The sequence below is a fragment of the Eleutherodactylus coqui genome, chromosome 1, assembly GCF_035609145.1.
Source record: "Eleutherodactylus coqui strain aEleCoq1 chromosome 1, aEleCoq1.hap1, whole genome shotgun sequence".
NCBI classification, from domain to species: Eukaryota; Metazoa; Chordata; class Amphibia; order Anura; family Eleutherodactylidae; genus Eleutherodactylus; species Eleutherodactylus coqui.
In genome coordinates, this window is record NC_089837.1 from 434538844 (window position 1) to 434558233 (window position 19390).

The 19390-nt window shown below is 43.0% G+C and overlaps 1 protein-coding gene across 1 annotated transcript in view; it reads right to left on the bottom strand.

Moving 5' to 3' along the window:
- The window catches only part of ARHGAP20 (Rho GTPase activating protein 20), a 127205-nt gene that overhangs the window by 51479 nt on the left and 56336 nt on the right, over nucleotides 1–19390 (bottom strand). Inside the window, exons 3-4 of the mRNA XM_066582139.1 lie at nucleotides 18577–18747; nucleotides 3266–3415 (exon numbers count right to left, since the gene is read on the bottom strand). Coding sequence (XP_066438236.1) covers nucleotides 3266–3415; nucleotides 18577–18747 — 321 coding nt within the window. The remainder of the gene's footprint in view (nucleotides 1–3265; nucleotides 3416–18576; nucleotides 18748–19390) is intronic.

Consider the following 19390-nt stretch of genomic DNA (forward strand, 5'->3'; position numbering starts at 1 on the left):
TGCAGCCTGTGGAGACCCGACCTAGAATGAAGGGCAGGACGACTCGCATGGACAATAGGCATATATATTGTTACGATTCCCCAGGTTGGGAGTCTTGGTCTCCTTTGTTATAACGACCAAAGTTGCTTTTGTTTTTTTTTTTTTAAATTGGGGGATTTCCTATACGACAGCCATTTTGTGGCATTCTTGGGCATCCCCTTTAACTATGTCCAACAAAGGGAAATGCATGATTTTAAGCAAAATCATATTAATGAGCTCTGGATACATTTTCAGAATTTGTGCCTGATGTTACTTATTTTAAGTTTTCCAGACCTGATGCCACACTTCTAACTACTTCTGAAAGAATCCTTCGGCAAGACTACAAGATGGCTGCTTTTTTTCTAGAAATAGCACCACTGTGTTCTAGAGGCCGTGTTTGTTATTGCAGCTCAATTCCATTCACGATTTCAGATTAAGATAATAATTGTGAACTAAATGTTAATATTTGTCTCATGTGTTTCATTCCATACAATAAATTGCCACTAATCTAGCAACTGTTGATCTAGAAATCCTGATAATCCAGTAGATACAAAAACAGTCCTATGGTGGATTTCTTACACTACCTAATAGCACCAGTATTTTCAGTTTTTCCTGTGAGGGGACATCAGTGTAGCCTTTCCAGGTCTGGGGGAGCAATGAGTAATACCAAGTAAATAAGTAATACATATATGTATTTCCCATACCAAAGGGATAGCCTCCTAGCCAGGCGCTTAACTATAGAGGGTGCAGGGGATGCGGTTGCACCCGGGCCCAGGAGCCTTAGGGGCCCATAAGGCCTCTCTTCTCCATATAGGGAACCCAGTACTATGAATAAAGCATTATAGTTGGGGGCCCTGTTACAGGCTTTGCATTGGGGCCCAAAAGCTTCAAGTTATGCCTCTGTGCAGCATGGTTTAGGTATGTGTACAGATGGAGGGGGGCCCCAGCTCACCTTTTGCATCAGGGCCCCTGAGCCTTTAGTTACGCCCCTGCTCCTAGCACTAGTGCTGACGACACCATGCCATCACTGACATTGAAGCTAGGTGTGGTTATCAGTTTCACTAGGCCATATTGTTAGTGTAAACCATAGTATGGGACCTATATTACATATCTAGGATTACATGTCGCCAACCCCAGAGGATCTTCTGATTACCACCAGAGGAGCTGCTGCCAAGCCCCAAACATCATACCTTCACTGCAAACCAGGCACAATGCCATACATTATATAGTGTAGGTACCTGGTATAGCAACGTAATCCCAGTTGAATCGAACTGAACTCTTGAATGGCTACTTTACAAATAAAGTGGAAGTCACTGGCCTGAGAAGAGATGTGGCACTCACACGTGTGCTACAGCCTCTTTGAACAGTAGATTGACCGGGGTCTCAGGTGGCAGACCCCCACTGATTGGATATTCATGACTTAGATGGGGATATGGATGACCTTTCCTCAGAATAAAAAAAACCCTTTAAGCATCTATGAGCTGACATTTTTTATGTTAATTGGTGAAGCTTCAAAGTTTCATATTTGTAGGTTGGACAAGTCTTGCTACCAGGCTGCGGTGGCAGCCCTCTGCGAGTACCATTAAATGGTGCCCTCTTTTATAGCCACTTAGGCCATTACTTGGGAAGTAAATTCAAGGCTTGGGTGTGATTGCTCTTTAAACTATTAACAGAATGAAAATAGACCCAGATTAACAATGCTCAGATTTCATGGAGTATAAACCCTTCAAATCGTTATGGGAGCTTGTGTAGATGGTAATACACAGACAATACATTGATCACTATAATAAGCCATCTATATGCCATACAATCATAACTGTAGTAATAAACATTGCATATGTTTAGAACACTAACAAAAAAATAAAAATTGCTGCAAGGGTTAATTACAGGCGCCTGTGTGACTCACTTAACGAGTTCTCATTACCACTCACACCGCACAACTCAAAAATGGAGCTTCAGCCAAATTATTCTTTGTGAGAAGAGTCTTCACACACGTAGGTCTGTAACACTTATACAAATAGAGTCTTCAGATACCAAATTATTAACAGTCAATTAAACAGTCACATATTTAGTGGAGAGAAGAACGGATCCAGTATTATATCTGTATATTGTATAACACATTCCTGAGGAACTTGGAAGCTTAGGGCACTTTTACACAGGCAAATTGTTGAGCGCTTTAAAGGGAATCGGCCATCTCCTGTGAGCCCTATAAGTTACCACGAGGCAACTTGAGACTGGTGCCTCAGGTCAGAGGTTACAGACCGATTACAAACAGCGGCCGACACTGGACAAGAGCTGCAAATAGAGGGAATTCAAAGCTTGTAAGGTTGCTGACCAGCTGGAAGTCCACTGGAGAGGAGACTATGGGGGTCACTATTATTATTGAGGCCACTAATGGTGGTAATTATTAATACTGATGCTATCAAGTGGGTCACTATAACTATTGGAGCAACCACTCGGGGTCACTATAACTATTGGAGCAAAAACTCGGGGGTCACTATTACTGCTTGGACCACTAATGGGATCATTATTGTTACTGGGGGCACTATTACTCTTACTTCAAAAATGTCTGTAATAAGAGTGGGGTTTTGCTGCACAGTTGGGAGCTATTTCATACTTCACTTTAGGTGGCACAAAGGCTTGGAGCACCCCTGGTTAAGGGTCAGAAAGGTGAAGGAATGGGGAGCGGTGTTTCACTCCCATCCATCTCTATCAGAAAGTGTGATGACAGAGCCATCTGAAAAGAAGTCAAGCTGTGTGCGCGCAATGACTTCTCAGGGACAGAGCGCTGGAACAGGGCACCCAGTGAGTATGAAAAATAGCTCACCGGACTCCCCGTTCCTTAACCTTTGAGCCCCATAAATACAATTTACAGGGCTCAAAGGTGATGACAGATTCCCTTTAAGTGTCCGACAGTCATTTCAACGATCATTGCTCCTGGGCTGAATAGAGGTGGAGCGCTTCGGAGATCTCATCTGGCTGCCCGCCTCCATTTGCAGTAAACAAGAAGTCTTTATAGATCAATGACTTCCTGTTTACACAGGCCGATCAGCAGCAGGTTTTTAAGTCTACATAAACTGAACGATAAACGAAGGAATTAGAGACATAAAAAATTATTAAAAATAAACAAAAAAAAAAAGGGAAAAAACACTTGAAAATTTATATATATTAGACCACCTTGTTTCTGTGCCCCACAACACCCAGAGAACCGCTTCATTAACAAATATACAAATATGAATTTACACACCTGAAAGTGGCGACACAGTTGGTGATTGGCCAGCCGACGACAAATGACCTCTCAGGGTAAGTGCTGCCCTCACAGACCTCCTCCATGCAAGACGCTGTCCACATCTCACTCACCCGCACATGGTGCTTCAGCTTATAGTGGGACGGAGACCTGCAAAATGTATACAGAATGTTTAAATAGTGAGGCCGACTCCAAATCATCTTTAGCTTTACTGTAAAGTGTACTTTGTACTAACGTCATGAGATGGTTTTGTCTTTATGAGCACTCAAAGTATTATAATGCTGCTGTAAAAGGGGCAAATGCAACCAATTACAAAAACTTACATAACTCAATACCTGAAGGGTTTGGTTTTAGGTATAAATGGTTTAGGTTAGGTTCACATTCAGGCTTAGACTAGCTCACAAGGAACAGGTGAATCCCTGATGGGATCCCGGCCTCCAACTTTACTTGTACAATAATTGGGTAAAGTGTAGTCTACCAAATGCCCCCGCTGCAATCTCCATATACTTCAGTGGAAACAGGGCGATATGTGAATGCAATCACTATAGAAGTGTATGGAGAATGCAACAGTGAGCAATTTGTGAATAAGAATCATATTAGGTAATATTTTTGCATGTAGCTGCACAGTGGGGCCCCCAGAATAAATTTTACTGGGTACAACACGGTTTACACTGCATCCATCAGAGGCATCCTAAATACATACATATCAAGAGCTTATATTGTACAGGTTAACCAGACGTGAAGATCCAACTTAATAGCCTTAAACGGTTATCGAAGAGACATATCGTAATGGGGCGGCAAATATGGCACAAAGCTGTGATTACCCACTCACGTGCCCCATGTCATTTAACATGACAAATTCTGACAAAATGATGTTGTAACTTGTTTCCTTATAGAACGTGGCTGATATAATCCACATAAGGTTATGAAGGCCTAGTAGTTAGGACTACACAAAATTTCCTTCTTCATTGAAGGCCATGATGGGTCTATAAAACAGATTACCATACTTCCTATATTCATATATGAATTCTTACTCTTTTTTTCTCAAAAGTTACTAGAAGCAATTGATCACCCCTTCACTACCATTGACCATGGAGTTGGAAAATACACTCTTTGTAAAAAAAATAAAAATAAAACCAACCTAGAAGGAGTTGTCTGCCATACAGAGACAGGTGGCACCATTGTTACAGGCCCGTGTCACTTGGAACCCTTTCCAGATGTTTGCCTGAAGGACATTTGGTCTCATGGGGTGCATTACGTGTACTGCTTTTGACAACCACGGTCGCATCCATTTTCAATGGTGCCGTGAGCAATGAAACTGGATTGTTATGGAGTAGAACCGGGTTATCTTCGATGACTAATCCATGTTTAGTTTAGTTTGACACAGATGATGGCCGTATTAGTGTCTGGAGACCTAGGCACATTGCCCCTACTGCTGGTGTATGTGATGGTCCCCCAGACCATCAGATACAACAAATCGCTTACCCCTAGTAGTGGTACAAGGGACAATGACGGCTCAGCGATATGTTCAGGACATCCTGCAGCCACGTGTGTTCTTCTCACGGCAGGCCTACCAGGAGGCATTTTCCAGCAGGGTAATGCTCGGCCGCACACAAGGGGGGTCACAGGAATATCTATACAACATTGAGTGGACCACAGAAATGTGACAGTCTCTAGATTTATTGCCAATAGAATATTTATGGGACCATCTGGTATGCTCCCTTCAACAGCCTACGTGTTTGCACAATCCACTGACTTAGTTGCAGCAAATGTGGACTGATATGCCGCAGGATACCATACGGAACCTGAATGCCCCCACGTCCACCTGTATCACATCTTGTATCAAAGCTGCAGGCAGTATAACAAGGTACTAGAGCCTCCCTCCCTACTTGTATCATATCTTGTATCCAAGCTAGAGGTGGTACAACAGGGTACTAGAGCCTCCATGCCTGCTCATATCACATCTTGTATACAAGCTGCAGGCAGTACAACAGGGTACTAGAGCCTCCATGCCCACCCGTATCACATCTTGTATACAAGCTGCAGGCAGTACAACAGGGTACTAGAGCCTCCATGCCCACCCGTATCACATCTTGCATACGAGCTGCAGGCAGTACAACAGGGTACTAGAGCCTCCATGCCCTCCTGTATCACATCTTGTATCCAAGCTAGAGGCGGTACAACAGGGTACTAGAGCCTCCATGCCCGCCCATATCACATCTTGTATACAAGCTGCAGGCAGTACAACAGGGTACTAGAGCCTCCATGCCCGCCCATATCACATCTTGTATACGAGCTGCAGGCTGTACAACAGGGTACTAGAGCCTCCATGCCCACCTGTATGACATCTTGTATCCAAGCTAGAGGCGGTACAACAGAGTACTAGAGCCTCCCTGCAAGGGGGCAGTTTTCTGCAGTAAATTATCCTTTTGCTCTGATATTGTAATCACTTATATCAACATTACAATCACACAGTGAAAATGTTATTCCATGCAAACAACTCCTAAGTGCTTTTTTTTTTCTTTTTACAAAAAGTATACATGATTTATTTTCTGTGCAATATATCTTCATTACCATTTTTGCTGTTTCATGTCATTTTCAGCCTGCATTCATTTTGCGTAGTATGAAAAAATATTGCTAGCTGGAAACCATCAGCAAGATACTGTGACAGATCGAATACTCACATACTCAGATTAAATCACATTATAGTATTAAGCAGCAAACTACTGCCGATGAAACATAGAAAATTGATGACAGAAACAGAGCACATGGTCCGTCTAATCTGCTTTTATATTATTTTGCTCTTAAGATAGAACCATGCTCATCGCAGGCAGCTTGAATTCATTTAGGCTTCATGTCCACGGGGAAAATCAGGCCCGCCATGGATTCTATATGTAGAATCCGTAGCGGGTCCCTCCTGCCCTGCGGACATGATGCCTAAAAATAAGAATAAACTCACCTGCTCTGGGCGATGCAGTTTTTCCCTTCTTCGCGGCCAGATCTTCTTTCTTCGGCCTGGCGGATGTGCACCGGGCACATCCGCCGGGCCTAAGAAAAAAGATCCGGACGCAAAGAACTGCATCACGCAGAGCAGGTAATTTAATTCTGGTACGGGTCTCCCACGGATCCGGACGGCTTCCATAGGCTTCAATGGAAGCCTGCGGGAGCCATCCACGTGGGAGACCCGCACTAAAATGGAGCATGTCCATTTTTTTTCCCGCACGCGGATCCGCACCTGACGGGAAAAATGACATTCGCAGGTATTTAACTACCTGCGGGTGTCTAATGCATCCCTATGGGGCGCGGATCCGAACCGCTGCGGATTTAAAGCCCATGGACATGAGGCCTTATTGTTGACTTTTCAACCCTGTCTGCTGGAAGTTTGTTCCAAGCATCTACTACTCCTTCAGTAAAATCTCAGATTGTGCCCCTTGTTCTAGTATTTAGTTTCCTCATAGAACCCTTACTTCTTGAACCTTCTTTATAACGTTAACATATAAGGATTTCCATCAGGTCTCTCCCCTCCTGTAACAAATATAAAAGGTCTCTATTCAACCCCCCCCCCCCCCTCATTCTTTCCTCCAGGCTAAACAAATGAAGTTCTTTAAGTCTTTCCTGATAAGTTTTGGTCTTGAGACCTTCCACCAATTTTTTTAGCCGACTTTTGTTCGCGTTTGTTTTTATCAATGTCTTCCTATAGACGGTGGTCTCCAAAACTGAACACGGTATTCCAGATGTGGTTTCACCAGAGCTCTATACAGTCTGCCTATATTAAAGGTGATGTTCTGATAGCACACTGACCCTATGCAGGACCTATGATGACCCTTCCTAACTGTGGGGTGATCGTCCTGATAAGAAAGGCCCCACTCAACAAAGGCTAACCCTGCTGTAACTCTACAGAACCCCCAAACCACACCAATACATTTCTTCCTTATAGGTAGTTGGTGGGGTCATCAGGGGATATTTATAATAAGGAAGGAGAAATATCCACTCTCCCCCACTGATGTGATCATCATGATGATGGATGCTAATCTGTCAAAAGAACTATCAGATTATAATGGCACCAAAAAAACTCCACGTACCGCCCCAATAAGCCAATCACGAATGCCAGACATTACATGTGGTTATTCAACACACATGCTCCAGCATGCCTAGGGTGCAAACGCTGACCAACTTCCATCATTACATGTGAGTATAATTGTAAAGCGTATGCACATTTACGTTTGAACACGCATATGTTAATGTTAAAAGGAATACCCTCCATAATTAGCATGTACGCGTATAAAGAAATACCGACCTCTGCGCAGATTGAGCTACGACTTATGGCAAAGTCACTATGTGTGCGTATACTCGTACGTACATTTACATTCCAACATGCGTATGTTTGCTTTAGAGAAATCCCTTTTTTGAGTGTTGTGGCCCTTTTACAGCTCTAGGTAAAAGGAGGGTGAGGCAAAAAAAATAAAAATACAAAAATCGCAGCATGTTCTATTTTACCGCAATGGGAGGTCTCCATTAATATAGTATTAATCGAGACCGCAGAAAAACGTGGTAGAAAGTGCGTTTTTCCGCGATCGCCATTAGAACTTTTTTTGTTATCTCCGCGGCGTAAAACCGCGGACGTATCCCACTCTGTCCGTGGGCAGGAGGCTTAACACTGTACCCAACTTTTTTCATTCTAAAATAATATGCAGCCAGGTATCAGGACTTGTTAAAGGACAAAGATTGCTATGAAGTTCTCCAAAAAAAACAAACAAAAAAACCCCAAAAAGTCACATTTAATTAATAAGAAAGAATTAGATTTTTTGATGCCCGGTCGCCTGTAAATGCCCATTCACTACGTATTACCCAAAGTGCATAAGGGTCTCCACAATTTGAAGGGGAGACCGATAGCGTCAGGGGTGAATTTTCTCACTCAGATCATCAGCCTTCTTGTTGATAGGATTCTCTAGGACTTTGTCCAAGCCTTGCCTTCTTATTTGATATTCCTGATTTACTCATTAAGCGTGATGGTGTCTGGGTGGATGACGACATATTATTGGCATTCATTGATGTCAAGGCATTATACAGCAGTATCCGACATGGTCTGGGGGTTGGGGCAAGTAAATATTTCTTGCAGACTAGGGGTACTCAATGCACCGGGCACAAGGAGATCATTGTTGCATTTTATCCTTTGCAATAAGGTGCTCATGTTTGGTACCACGCTTTTCCACTAGCTCAGGGGGACTGTGATGGGGAGCCCCTGTGCCCATATGCCAACCTGTTCCTGGTCTGGTGGGAGGACACTTTGGTCTTTGGGGATAATGCGAAGTGGATACGACACATCGTTTATTGGGGATGCTTTATTGAGGACGTATTTCTCCTTTGGGATGGCACTATAGAATCTTTTGAGGCATTCATGCAAGGTCTTAAAAACAATAATATTGGCATGTGTTTCACTAGTGAGATCTATCCTGAAAAATTGACGTTTTGACGTTATCCAAGCCAATCAGAGGCTGGAATCGGCACATGTGATGGGGGCGGAGCTTCGCGATGACGCGTACAAGGGGCGGAGCCAAAATGCCGGTGATGCCGAGCCGAGCGGAGAAGATAGATCTGCGCAAGTGCGTCTAAAAAAGCAAGAAGACACCGAAGTTAGACGGAGCCATGGCAACGGGGACACCAGCAACGGAGCAGGTAAGTGAATAACTTCTGTATGGCTCATATTTAATGCACGATGTATATTACAAAGTGCATTAGTATGGCCATACAGAAGTGCTTAACCCCACTTGCTTTCGCGAGACAACCCCTTTAAGTTTTCCTTTTCTCAGTCTAACCAATCAGTAACTGAAGCTAGAGATACCAGAAATTAATCTGAGAAGTTACAAGCTATAAATGTTGATAGCATCAGAGTTCATACTTATATTTAAAAAGAAAAAGTCTGTCTCAAAGAATAAGACAGAAAACTAGACAAGGGAAGACAATTGAGGTTAATGTAAGAATGTTTATTTGATGAAAATGATACCACAATTTTGTAATTTTCATATCTGCATAACAGACAAAATAAAAAACTTTTGAACCATAAAAATTGACGTTTTATAGACCTATCTATTGAAAAAGATGGCCGAGGGGGTTTTTATTACTAAAACGTTTCGCAAACCCACTTCTTCGAATACACTTCTCGGGTGGAATAGCTATCATCTGCAATCTTTGAGAAAGGGGATCTCAAACATGTCTACATATTCGGCGTAATTGCTCCACTATTAATAAGTTTAGGGAGCAGGCCCATGACCTAAAAAAACGGTATAGATGAAGAGGATACCCCATTCTCCATTCCGCCTTTCACAATGCATTAAGGTCGGATCGGTCCACTCTGCTGACCCAAAGGAGAAAAAAAGATGACAGTAAGACCTTTAGACTAATTGCAACTTATGATGATAGAACTAAAAACAGGCCCTGGAGATCAACCGGTATTGGGGATTTTGACTATGGACAAGGATCTCAAGCAAGACCACAATGCACCTTCAATAAAAGGGAAGATTGCTAAAGTTAGATTGTTTCATAGCTATTATCAAGCCCCCCGACCAATGAGTAGTTATTGGAATCAAACCCCCCAGCGCATGTTTACGGGTGGTAGTTGTATTGCGTAATATCTCATTAGTTATGTTACTAATCAGGTTTACTAGATACAAGATCTTGGTAGTTGTGAGAAAGGATGTTTATCTCTGCAAATGCCCCTGCCCCCTGGACTATATGGGTAAAATTCGCCATGAGAGAGATACTCCCATTCCAAGGCATGTGCTGGTTAAACATGAGGGTGACCAAAGTGTGTTAAAGTTAATTATTCTGGAAGAGATTAGAAAATCTCAATGAGGAGGGGACTGGGATAGGCAGATACTTTGCCAAGAGGCTGAATGGCTTTTACAGCATGAAAAACATTCGCTTTAAATGAAATGCTCTCCTTCACCAGCTTTCTGTAATCCCCATTTAGATATGGGCTTATTTATTAGAGGGAGCTTGCTGCATATTGGGCAGAAATGTGTCCTTCCAATGTCCTATCTGGTCATATAGCATGATTATTTTTGGTGCTCCTATAATTGCCCTTTATGGGACATGTGCTAACCTGAGTGTCTGCTCTATTCAGATTTAGGCCTCATGCCCACTAGCAAAATGTAATTAGTAAATCCATGCGGGCCCGAATTTCCCAGTGGACATGAGGCCTTACAAACAGAGGCGTAACTTGAAGCTCCTGGGCCCCAATGCAAAACCTGGAACGGGGCCCCCAACTATAAAGCTTTATTTATAGTACTAGGCTCCCTATATGGAGAAGAGAGGCCTGATGGGCCCCCTAAGGCTCCTGGGCCTGGGTGCAACCGCATCCCCTGCATCCTCTATAGTTACGCCCCTGCTTACAAATATATATATATTTTACACACACACACACACACACACACACACACACACACACACACACAGTAAGAATATTGTCTTTACCCCGATTGGTTATCTATGGGCGTACATAATATGACCCCAGCACGCCTATATGTTTATATATTTTTATTGATCGACAAAGCCCTTTAAAGCACGTGCGTGTACCGATTTGAGCGCTATTACGTATTAGGTGCGCACTAATGTTGACATCTCTTCATGCATGCGTACTTTTATTAGATAGCGTGTTTTTCTAACACAAACATAAGCATGTTTGAATGTAAATGTGCGTACACGGTACGATTATATGCACAGATAGTGTGCATTGAACAAGGATGCCATAAGCTGTAGATCAATCTGAGCAGAAGTGGAAATTTCTTTATACTTGCACACGCTTATTAAGGGGGAGGGGTATTCCTTTACAAATCAAAATGCAAGCATGTTCAAACGTAAGTGTGCGTACAATTTGTGATGATTATATGTCAATGTAATGACATTAAAAAAACTGATTGCGTGTATGTTGATAACCCCATGCTGGATATTAGGCATTAATGATTAGCTTATTGGGGCAATAGGTAGAGTTCTCTGCTATATAATCTCTATAGTTCTCTTGACAGGTTAGCATCTATCATCATGATGCTCATATCAGTGGAGGTTAGTGGATATTCCTGCTCTCCATGTCCTTCCTTATTATGAATATTCCGATGACTCAATCAACTACTTATAAGGGAAAAAAGTGATGTTCTTGGATGTGGTGTTGACTTTAGGGTTTTGTAGGGTTACAGCAGGGTTAGCCTTTGTTGAGTGGGGGCGCTCTTGTCAGGGCGATTGCCCTACAGTTAGGCAGGGTGATCATAGGTCCTGTATAGGGTCAGTGTGCTATCAGAACATCACCTTCAATATAGGCAGACTCTCCCTGGGAAGCTATCTGTGCATGTAGTACCATCCACATTAGAGTTTGAGTCAACAAACAGATAGTACTGTGGTAATACCTGCTGTATAATCCGTTACCTTAAGATGGCACACATGAATTTTAGGTTTATCATTTTGTGTGTGTATATTGGGGTGAATTATGATTTTAAAGTATCTTTGAATAAAAGTTTATATTTTTAAAGGGGTTATAGATTTCAGAATGTTGTTTTTAATGGATAGAACCAGCTACAAATCTACCGGACTATCAAAGGATTAAGTCCAATTTTCAACTTATCTATAAGCTCTTTATGTAGAACTGTATCAAAGGCTTTACTAAATCCAGATAAGCGATATTCATGGCACCATCTTCATCCACCACTTTTGTGACACAGCCAAGAAATCAATGAAATTAGTGTTACATAATCTGCCCTCAGTAAAGCTGTGCTGTTTAGGGTCCAACAGGTTGTTTTTTTAGTGGTCCAATATCCTCTTTTTCATGAGAGTTTCCATCAGTTTAATTACTACAGATGTCAAACTAACTGGTCTGTAGTTCCCGACTTCTTCTCCACTACCCCTCTTATGGATGGGTACAACATTGGCCCTTCTCCAGTAATCTGAAACATCGCCTATTAGAGAAGGCTGGTTAAACAAATCAGTTAAAGGGGTTGTCCCGCGCCGAAACGGGTTTTTTTTTTTTTTAACCCCCCCCCCCCCCCGTTCGGCGCGAGACAACCCCGATGCAGGGGTTAAAAAAAACAACCCGCACAGCGCTTACCTGAATCCCGGCGGTCCGGCGTCTTCATACTTACCTGCTGAAGATGGCCGCCGGGATCCTCTGTCTCCGTGGACCGCAGGGCTTCTGTGCGGTCCATTGCCGATTCCAGCCTCCTGATTGGCTGGAATCGGCACGTGACGGGGCGGAGCTACACGGAGCCGGCATCCTGCACTAGAGGCTCCATAGAAGACTGCAGAAGACCCGGACTGCGCAAGCGCGGCTAATTTGGCCATCGGAGGGCGAAAATTAGTCGGCTCCATGGGAACGAGGACGCCAGCAACGGAGCAGGTAAGTATAAAACTTTTTATAACTTCTGTATGGCTCATAATTAATGCACAATGTACATTACAAAGTGCATTATTATGGCCATACAGAATGTATAGACCCACTTGCTGCCGCGGGACAACCCCTTTAATAAGGTGCCTTAATCAGATTGGAGTTCTTTAAGAACTTTAGGGTGGATGCCATCTGCACCAGTCTTATTATGCAAACTTTAAAAGGTGCAAGCTCGCCTACAACATCAGCCTCCAAAAACACTACATCTGAGCCCTTACAACTAAGAGTACAGATGCAAACAAGCATATTGCAAAAACTAGCTTCCGAAAATACAGAACAAAAGTAGCTATTCAAATGGTCAGCAATGGCCTTATCTCCATTAATATATAGTTAACCCCTTTTTTTTGTAATTCCACAGTATTTCTTCTGTCACCAATATACCTAAAAAATATTTTAACCCCCTCTTTAATGGATTTGACCAGTTCGGTCCCCGTTTGTGCTTCAGGCCCCTTTTTTGTTGTTGTTTTTGCCTACTTTTGTCTAATTTTATAGACTGCTCTGTCAGCTACACTTCGTCTCTTAAAACCTCTTATAGGCATAGTAAACCATAGTAGTTTCCTTTTGCTAGTTTGTTTGCATGAAGTTGAATTGCCTTTAAGATGGCCGTTTTTAATAGTGTCCACTGGGCACACACTCGTGCTGTTTTATTCTACCCTGTTAATTCTTTTTTTTTTTTACTCACCCACATCTTTGAAATTAGCCTTTCTAAAATCTAATACTTTAGTGGCAGTAAAGTTGATTTCTCAAAGTCTGTTTTTATGTCAAACCATCAACACTGGTGGTTGCTGGAACCCAAATTCTCAACCACCATAGGGCCCTTTTACACTGGCCAAGAAAGGGTTCAGAATCCTGCGATCAGCAAGAATCTGAATAATGAACAATAAATGTGTTTGCTGTTCGGTTTCTGAAGGCATAACACAGGCTAATCTGTCCGGTTTTTAACAGTCAGCCCTTCATCTATTAATAAATGGAGACACAGAACTGTTGATTTGGCAACACCCTCCAATAAATTTCGACAAACAGTGGGATAGAATTATCAAACTTCTTTTTATTAAAGTAAAAGCAAGGAAGAGGATAGGGAGACAAAAAAATTAAGCATTTAGAACAAATAAATATAAAATTATGCATAAAATCTCAAAATATAAATAAAATTAGTGTAGGATATAAATTTTAATGCACATTTCCTCACCTCTGTGATTTAATGCACATTAAAATTCATTCATATAAACCATAAGATATTTATATCTAGAAAATATGTAAATTTATCTCTAATGTACAAATATCCTACTCACGGTCTATATGAAGAGCGAATTCCACATACGGCCATATGAGACCGGCCTTGAAGTGTGGACTTCTGCCACAGTCTTCCATTGGAATCCACAATGCAGTTTCCCAGTACAGTTCATACTGCGTGAACCAAGCCATATGCTGCAGATTTTCAGCAGCTTTCACTTCTTCAAATGAGGAGGTGAAATTCGCACCAAAATCCATATATTTATTACACAAGGATTCTGATGCGGATTTTGCACTGCAGAAAAATATTCTGTGCCTGAACATAGCCTAGCACCATTTAGACAAAAACATGTAATGTGTAAAACAGCTTTAATCATACAAGCGCTGCTTAGAGTAAGAATTGAAGTAGTAAGATCTGTCAATAATTCTTTCTAGATAGCAGTAGATTTACTATACTGTGCAGAGCATAAAGTGTGTTTTAACTTTGTAACAAAGGATATGTAAATGGATACTAACTTGTCATACACGTTCTGCTAGTCTAATGTGTGCATCAATCTTGTCATATACTCACATAAAAAAAAGAAAAGGTTTTACCACTGAAGATCAATTTTGAAGTGGCTGCCACTAGGGGTCTCCCTTCCAGCACCTTTGCAATCCACTGCCTGTTACACGTTTGGCTTCCCTAGTAACAGGGACATGAGCACACTGCTAGTTACTACATGCAAGGGAGCGGCAAACATGCAGAAGCTGTCTTGCAGCTGATTGGAGAAGGGCTATGGAAGGCATAATGAAGTGTTCGAGAGAAAGTTCTGGAAGGTACAGTGCTGACAGAATGGCTGGTTTAGAACCTGCCCCTCACCTGTAAGTGGATTGCAAAAAGCAGGACAGACGAAAAATAGGTAAATCTATATTGAAAACTGAATTGGTACAACTTAAATTAGGTGCAAACAGCAGCAGAAAGGTAGCAACTAGAGATGAGCGAGTATACTCGCTAAGGCACATTACTCGAGCAAGTAGTGCCTTAGCAGAGTATCTCCCGGCTCGTCTCTAAAGATTCGGGGGCCGGCGCGGGTGACAGGTGAGTTGCGGCAGGGAGGGAGGGGGGGAGAGAGAGGGAGAGAGAGATCTCCCCTCCGTTCCTCTTCGCTCTCCCCCACTGCTCCCCGCCCCCGAATCTTTAGAGACGAGCGGGGAGATACTCGGCTAAGGCACTACTCACTCGAGTAATGTGCCTTAGCGAGTATACTCGCTCATCTCTAGTAGCAACCAATAAATACCTGGGGTGCTTTTGAAATTTTCACAGCAAATATAAGAAATAATCAGCACAGATTATTGCACTTAAAAAGGAAAATCTGCCTTTTAGCACTATCCCTTTTATACATTTTTCAGCCTATGCAGATACATTTTGTATCACACACCATTGTACAAATAAAGTCTGAAGCAAATTATCCTATCAGCATTCCACGGATTACTGCTATTCCACGTTTATAAACGATCTATCAGTATGTAAAGGACATGGCAATATACAAAATTGCACACACTTTGTAGAGACGGCTAGAAAGGTAGCAAAACAACATCTAGTAACAGAAAATATGATGAAAATGTAGCAATAAATGTTCATGTTCTCCCAAATGATTGTATCTCCATCTTCTTAAAATAAACTGAAAAAAAAGATGACTTCAGCTCTATTAAGGTATGAAAAACAGAACATTTACTGTATGTAGTAACTTTGGTTTGCAACAAAATGGTCCAATACAGGAACAGCTTGTGCTGAAGTCTCGCCTTTCCATTAGCGAAACCTGACAAAACAGCTCGGGAGAACACGTGCAGAAGTCGTTAGAATAGTCAGAGTCAGCCCAATTCTTCTTAGTAAAGCCTCTCCTCTCTGCTGGGGAAGGGAGTATCGTGTTCACGGCAAGAACAGCCAGTTACTTCCTTCTCTGGCCGAGGTCATGTTTATTATATCAGGTTTATAAATAGTGACCAAGTCAAACAGGAACATCACATCCTTTACCCATAAACATTCCGCATTCTTCAACAATATCCATCAGGGTGATCGGCATGTCGGGGGTTACAGTCATCAGCATGGCACAGATCATTGCATATTGATCCCATCTCCCTGTTTACTTAATAGTCATTATAGAAAAGACCAAGGCTGGAAAGATTTTTACCCAAGACCTATTGTTCATTTTCCTGATGAGTCCCATTAGAAACAAATTCTCATACCGAAAACTACATATAGACTTCCTGAAAAACAAATGGTGCTGCCACGATTTACTTACGTAAGGAAAAAGTCAACCTGGCAGCGATGGAGGATGCCCCCTACTACGTAATCTTGTTGATGACCAACACAGGACAACAATGGGTTTTCAAGGTTAGGCTTTATTACACAACTGTAGGCAACATTGTGTTTTCCTTTATGGATTGCCAAGTGCAGTAAGATAGTTATCATTTGTAGGATGTTATTAACATGTGTAGATGGCCCTGGTAGGGTATATGGACGTATTAGAGAGGAAACCCCTCTATGATCCGGAGCAGAGAGCAGCTAAGTAGGATAAGTTTGTGCTCAGGGAGACATGGCCCGTCCATATATTAAAGATTTGTACTTTCATTGCAATGGCTGCTATGCAATACCCCCTGCAGGGGTAAATACAGGGTGTCCATAGAAATATCTATGCAGGGGCGAAAGATATTTTTCCAGAATGCCACAAGGGTATGTGTGCGGAGCGGTTCCAATGCTAAAATAACAAAAGGGAATCCTTTTAAGACGATTTAGCATAACAATGTATTTATTCATTAGTTGCAATTAAAAAATAATGTAAATCAGTGAAATAAAATCAGTTAACTGAAGGCTCCTGTGATAATCACACGGTAAATAGGTAAATTTTTTCCAACTTCAGGCCAAGATGCAAATCGCAAAAGACCCAGCAGCACTTTGTGATGTTGGCGAACTGAAGAGACGAATATGAGTGGTCTATAAAATGGTGACCTCAGAGATGTGCCGTTTTTTCCGCCATAAACATCTTTTTGTAGCTGCTGACCACAGTTGTTTTAAATATTTTACCCCTTTACAGGCAGAATGATTTGTTTGTTATAGTAATTTTTCTTAAACAGATACCCCTTTGGTTATTTTAGTGCTGGAATAAGCAGCTCCACACACATATCCACTTACAATGCTAGAAAGGTCTCTTGTACCCCTGGATAGCTTTTTCTGTGGACACCCTGTATATGGAAGAATAAACCTCCCTGCAGAGATAACAGCAGGTAGCAAGAACTAGAGCTGTAGAGATCATCAGATCAGTGTACAGCATCTATCCTAAAAAACATTTCTACCTCCCATGCAGACCTATATAATCAATAGCTATGTGCTATAGCTTGATAAGTCAAGAGGGTGCATTGCTCCATTTTCTAGTTTCCAACTAAGGTGCTTTCTGTAAATTCACCAGCTCTTTGGCTGGGTTCACACGGGGCAGATTTTCTTCGGAAATCTCGCGGTTTGGCCGCAGCAAAAACCGCGAGATTTCCGCCGGGAGAACCGCCGCGGTTTAAGCCGCGGTGGCTTTGAAGCGGCCCGGCCGCTCGCTCTTTCGCTGCGGCCGGCGCTCCCATAGAGGAGAGCGCGGCCGCAGCGGAATGAAAAAAAGAATGGACATGCTGCTTCTTTTGAAACCGCGGCTGCGGCCGCCGCAGCCGCGGTTTCAACCGGATTTACCGCAGCGGATTAGCCGTCCCGTGTGGACGAGATTTCTGAGAAATCCCATCCACATGGCTGGCTAATCCCGGGATTAGCGGCCGTGGGCGGTTTTGCCGCGGGCGGATCTGCTGCGGCAAAACCGCGGCAAATCCGCCCTGTGTGACCCTAGCCTTAGAAGTACATTTTTACTAACTAGAAGGAAACATGACGCCCAGCAAAACTCTTAAGGCCTTCGAAAAAGAGTAAAAGTACAGCTTGGTTGGGTATAAAATAGTCTAAAACAGAGTGACAGCTGCCCCCTCTACACAAGCGTCGAGAAGAGCTACCACTCTGCATGCAGCAGATGAGGAGAGACCGGCTCGGCCCGCCCCTGTGACTCGGAGCTCAGCTCCAAGTCAGACCACAAAATTATGAACCCCACAGCATTTCAGAATTAAACACCCACGGGGGCAACAGGCTTTCCCGAACCGGATTTATGCACCTGAAAACAGAATCCCTTTAATTCAATCTGTGTGACCCTCTGTAGAATACCCACTGGGATGGACAGCACGGTGGGCAAATGTGTGAATATAAGTGGGTACAGGGAAATGTTATTCAGACACATGATCACGTTATATCATGAGAAAACTGTATCACCAAATACGATCAAGTTTTTTGCCCTTATGAACTTCAGTGATTATAATGAAATCAACATAAATACTAGCAGAGATCTTCATACCCCAATATAGTCAATATGTCTTAGTCACTTTTACAAATGTAGGCATAATCCATTCCTTTACCTCTATACAACCTAATAAGCAGTAGGAAATGTATATATTTTCTTATATGGTGGCCAAAATAACCACAAATCCAGTACCAACATAACCAAAATGCCAACACATCCTTTGGCACTAAGTGGCTTTGAGCTATAGTCACACAAGCCTTTAGTGAAGACCACAGATAGGTTGTACTTACTTTGACTTGGCAATGACAAGAATGTCAGTGAAGAGGAAGAGATGGCGCTCCTGGGTCTGCAGACCAGTTTTCAGCTGTACATGGCTATGCATTATAAATGATCGACTGGGACAGACAAAGGCTTGGACAAGAGGACAGGATTCAGGACTCACAGGTGAGAAACAGCCATCCCTGTAAAAACAAGGGAAAACAGAATTAAGTTATCTTATATAAATACACCATGTTTGTTGTCCAAGGGGCGAAATAGCGACAAACGAGGGGGCGTGGCTTAGGCATGGAGGAGTAAGGCCGCAAGGGAAAGAGCTCCTCCGTCATTAACAACAGCAGAACAAAACCCTGACACCACAAAGGAAAACCCAAGGCAAATGAGAGGAGGTAGACGCAGGGGAGACCCCCCACCAACCACAAACACGCCGCTGAGGAGGTACCTGCAAGGAGCGGGAGCTGCGGAGACTGACCGCAAGTCAGGGAACATGGCGCCGGGCAGACACGTGGAGCTGCACTCCCCGCGCTCCGCTGAGAAAGCACTGCCGCCAGTGCGGACCGCGCCGCAGCCCCAGAGAGGAGACACCAAGAAAAACAGAGCGCTGACAGAAGAGGTCCCCTCAGACATCCCCACACATGAAGGCACCCAGCCAGCAGCGGGAGAAGACAGGAGGGAGAGCCGGTCACCAGTACCAGGCAGAGGAAGCTCCATAACACCGCAGGTACCGGGAGAGTCTCCCAGGGGCAGCCCAACACAGCTACAAGAGGGCATTCAGAGCACCCCCATGAGGACAGCTGCACAACAAGCAGAGGTACTTTCCCAAGACAT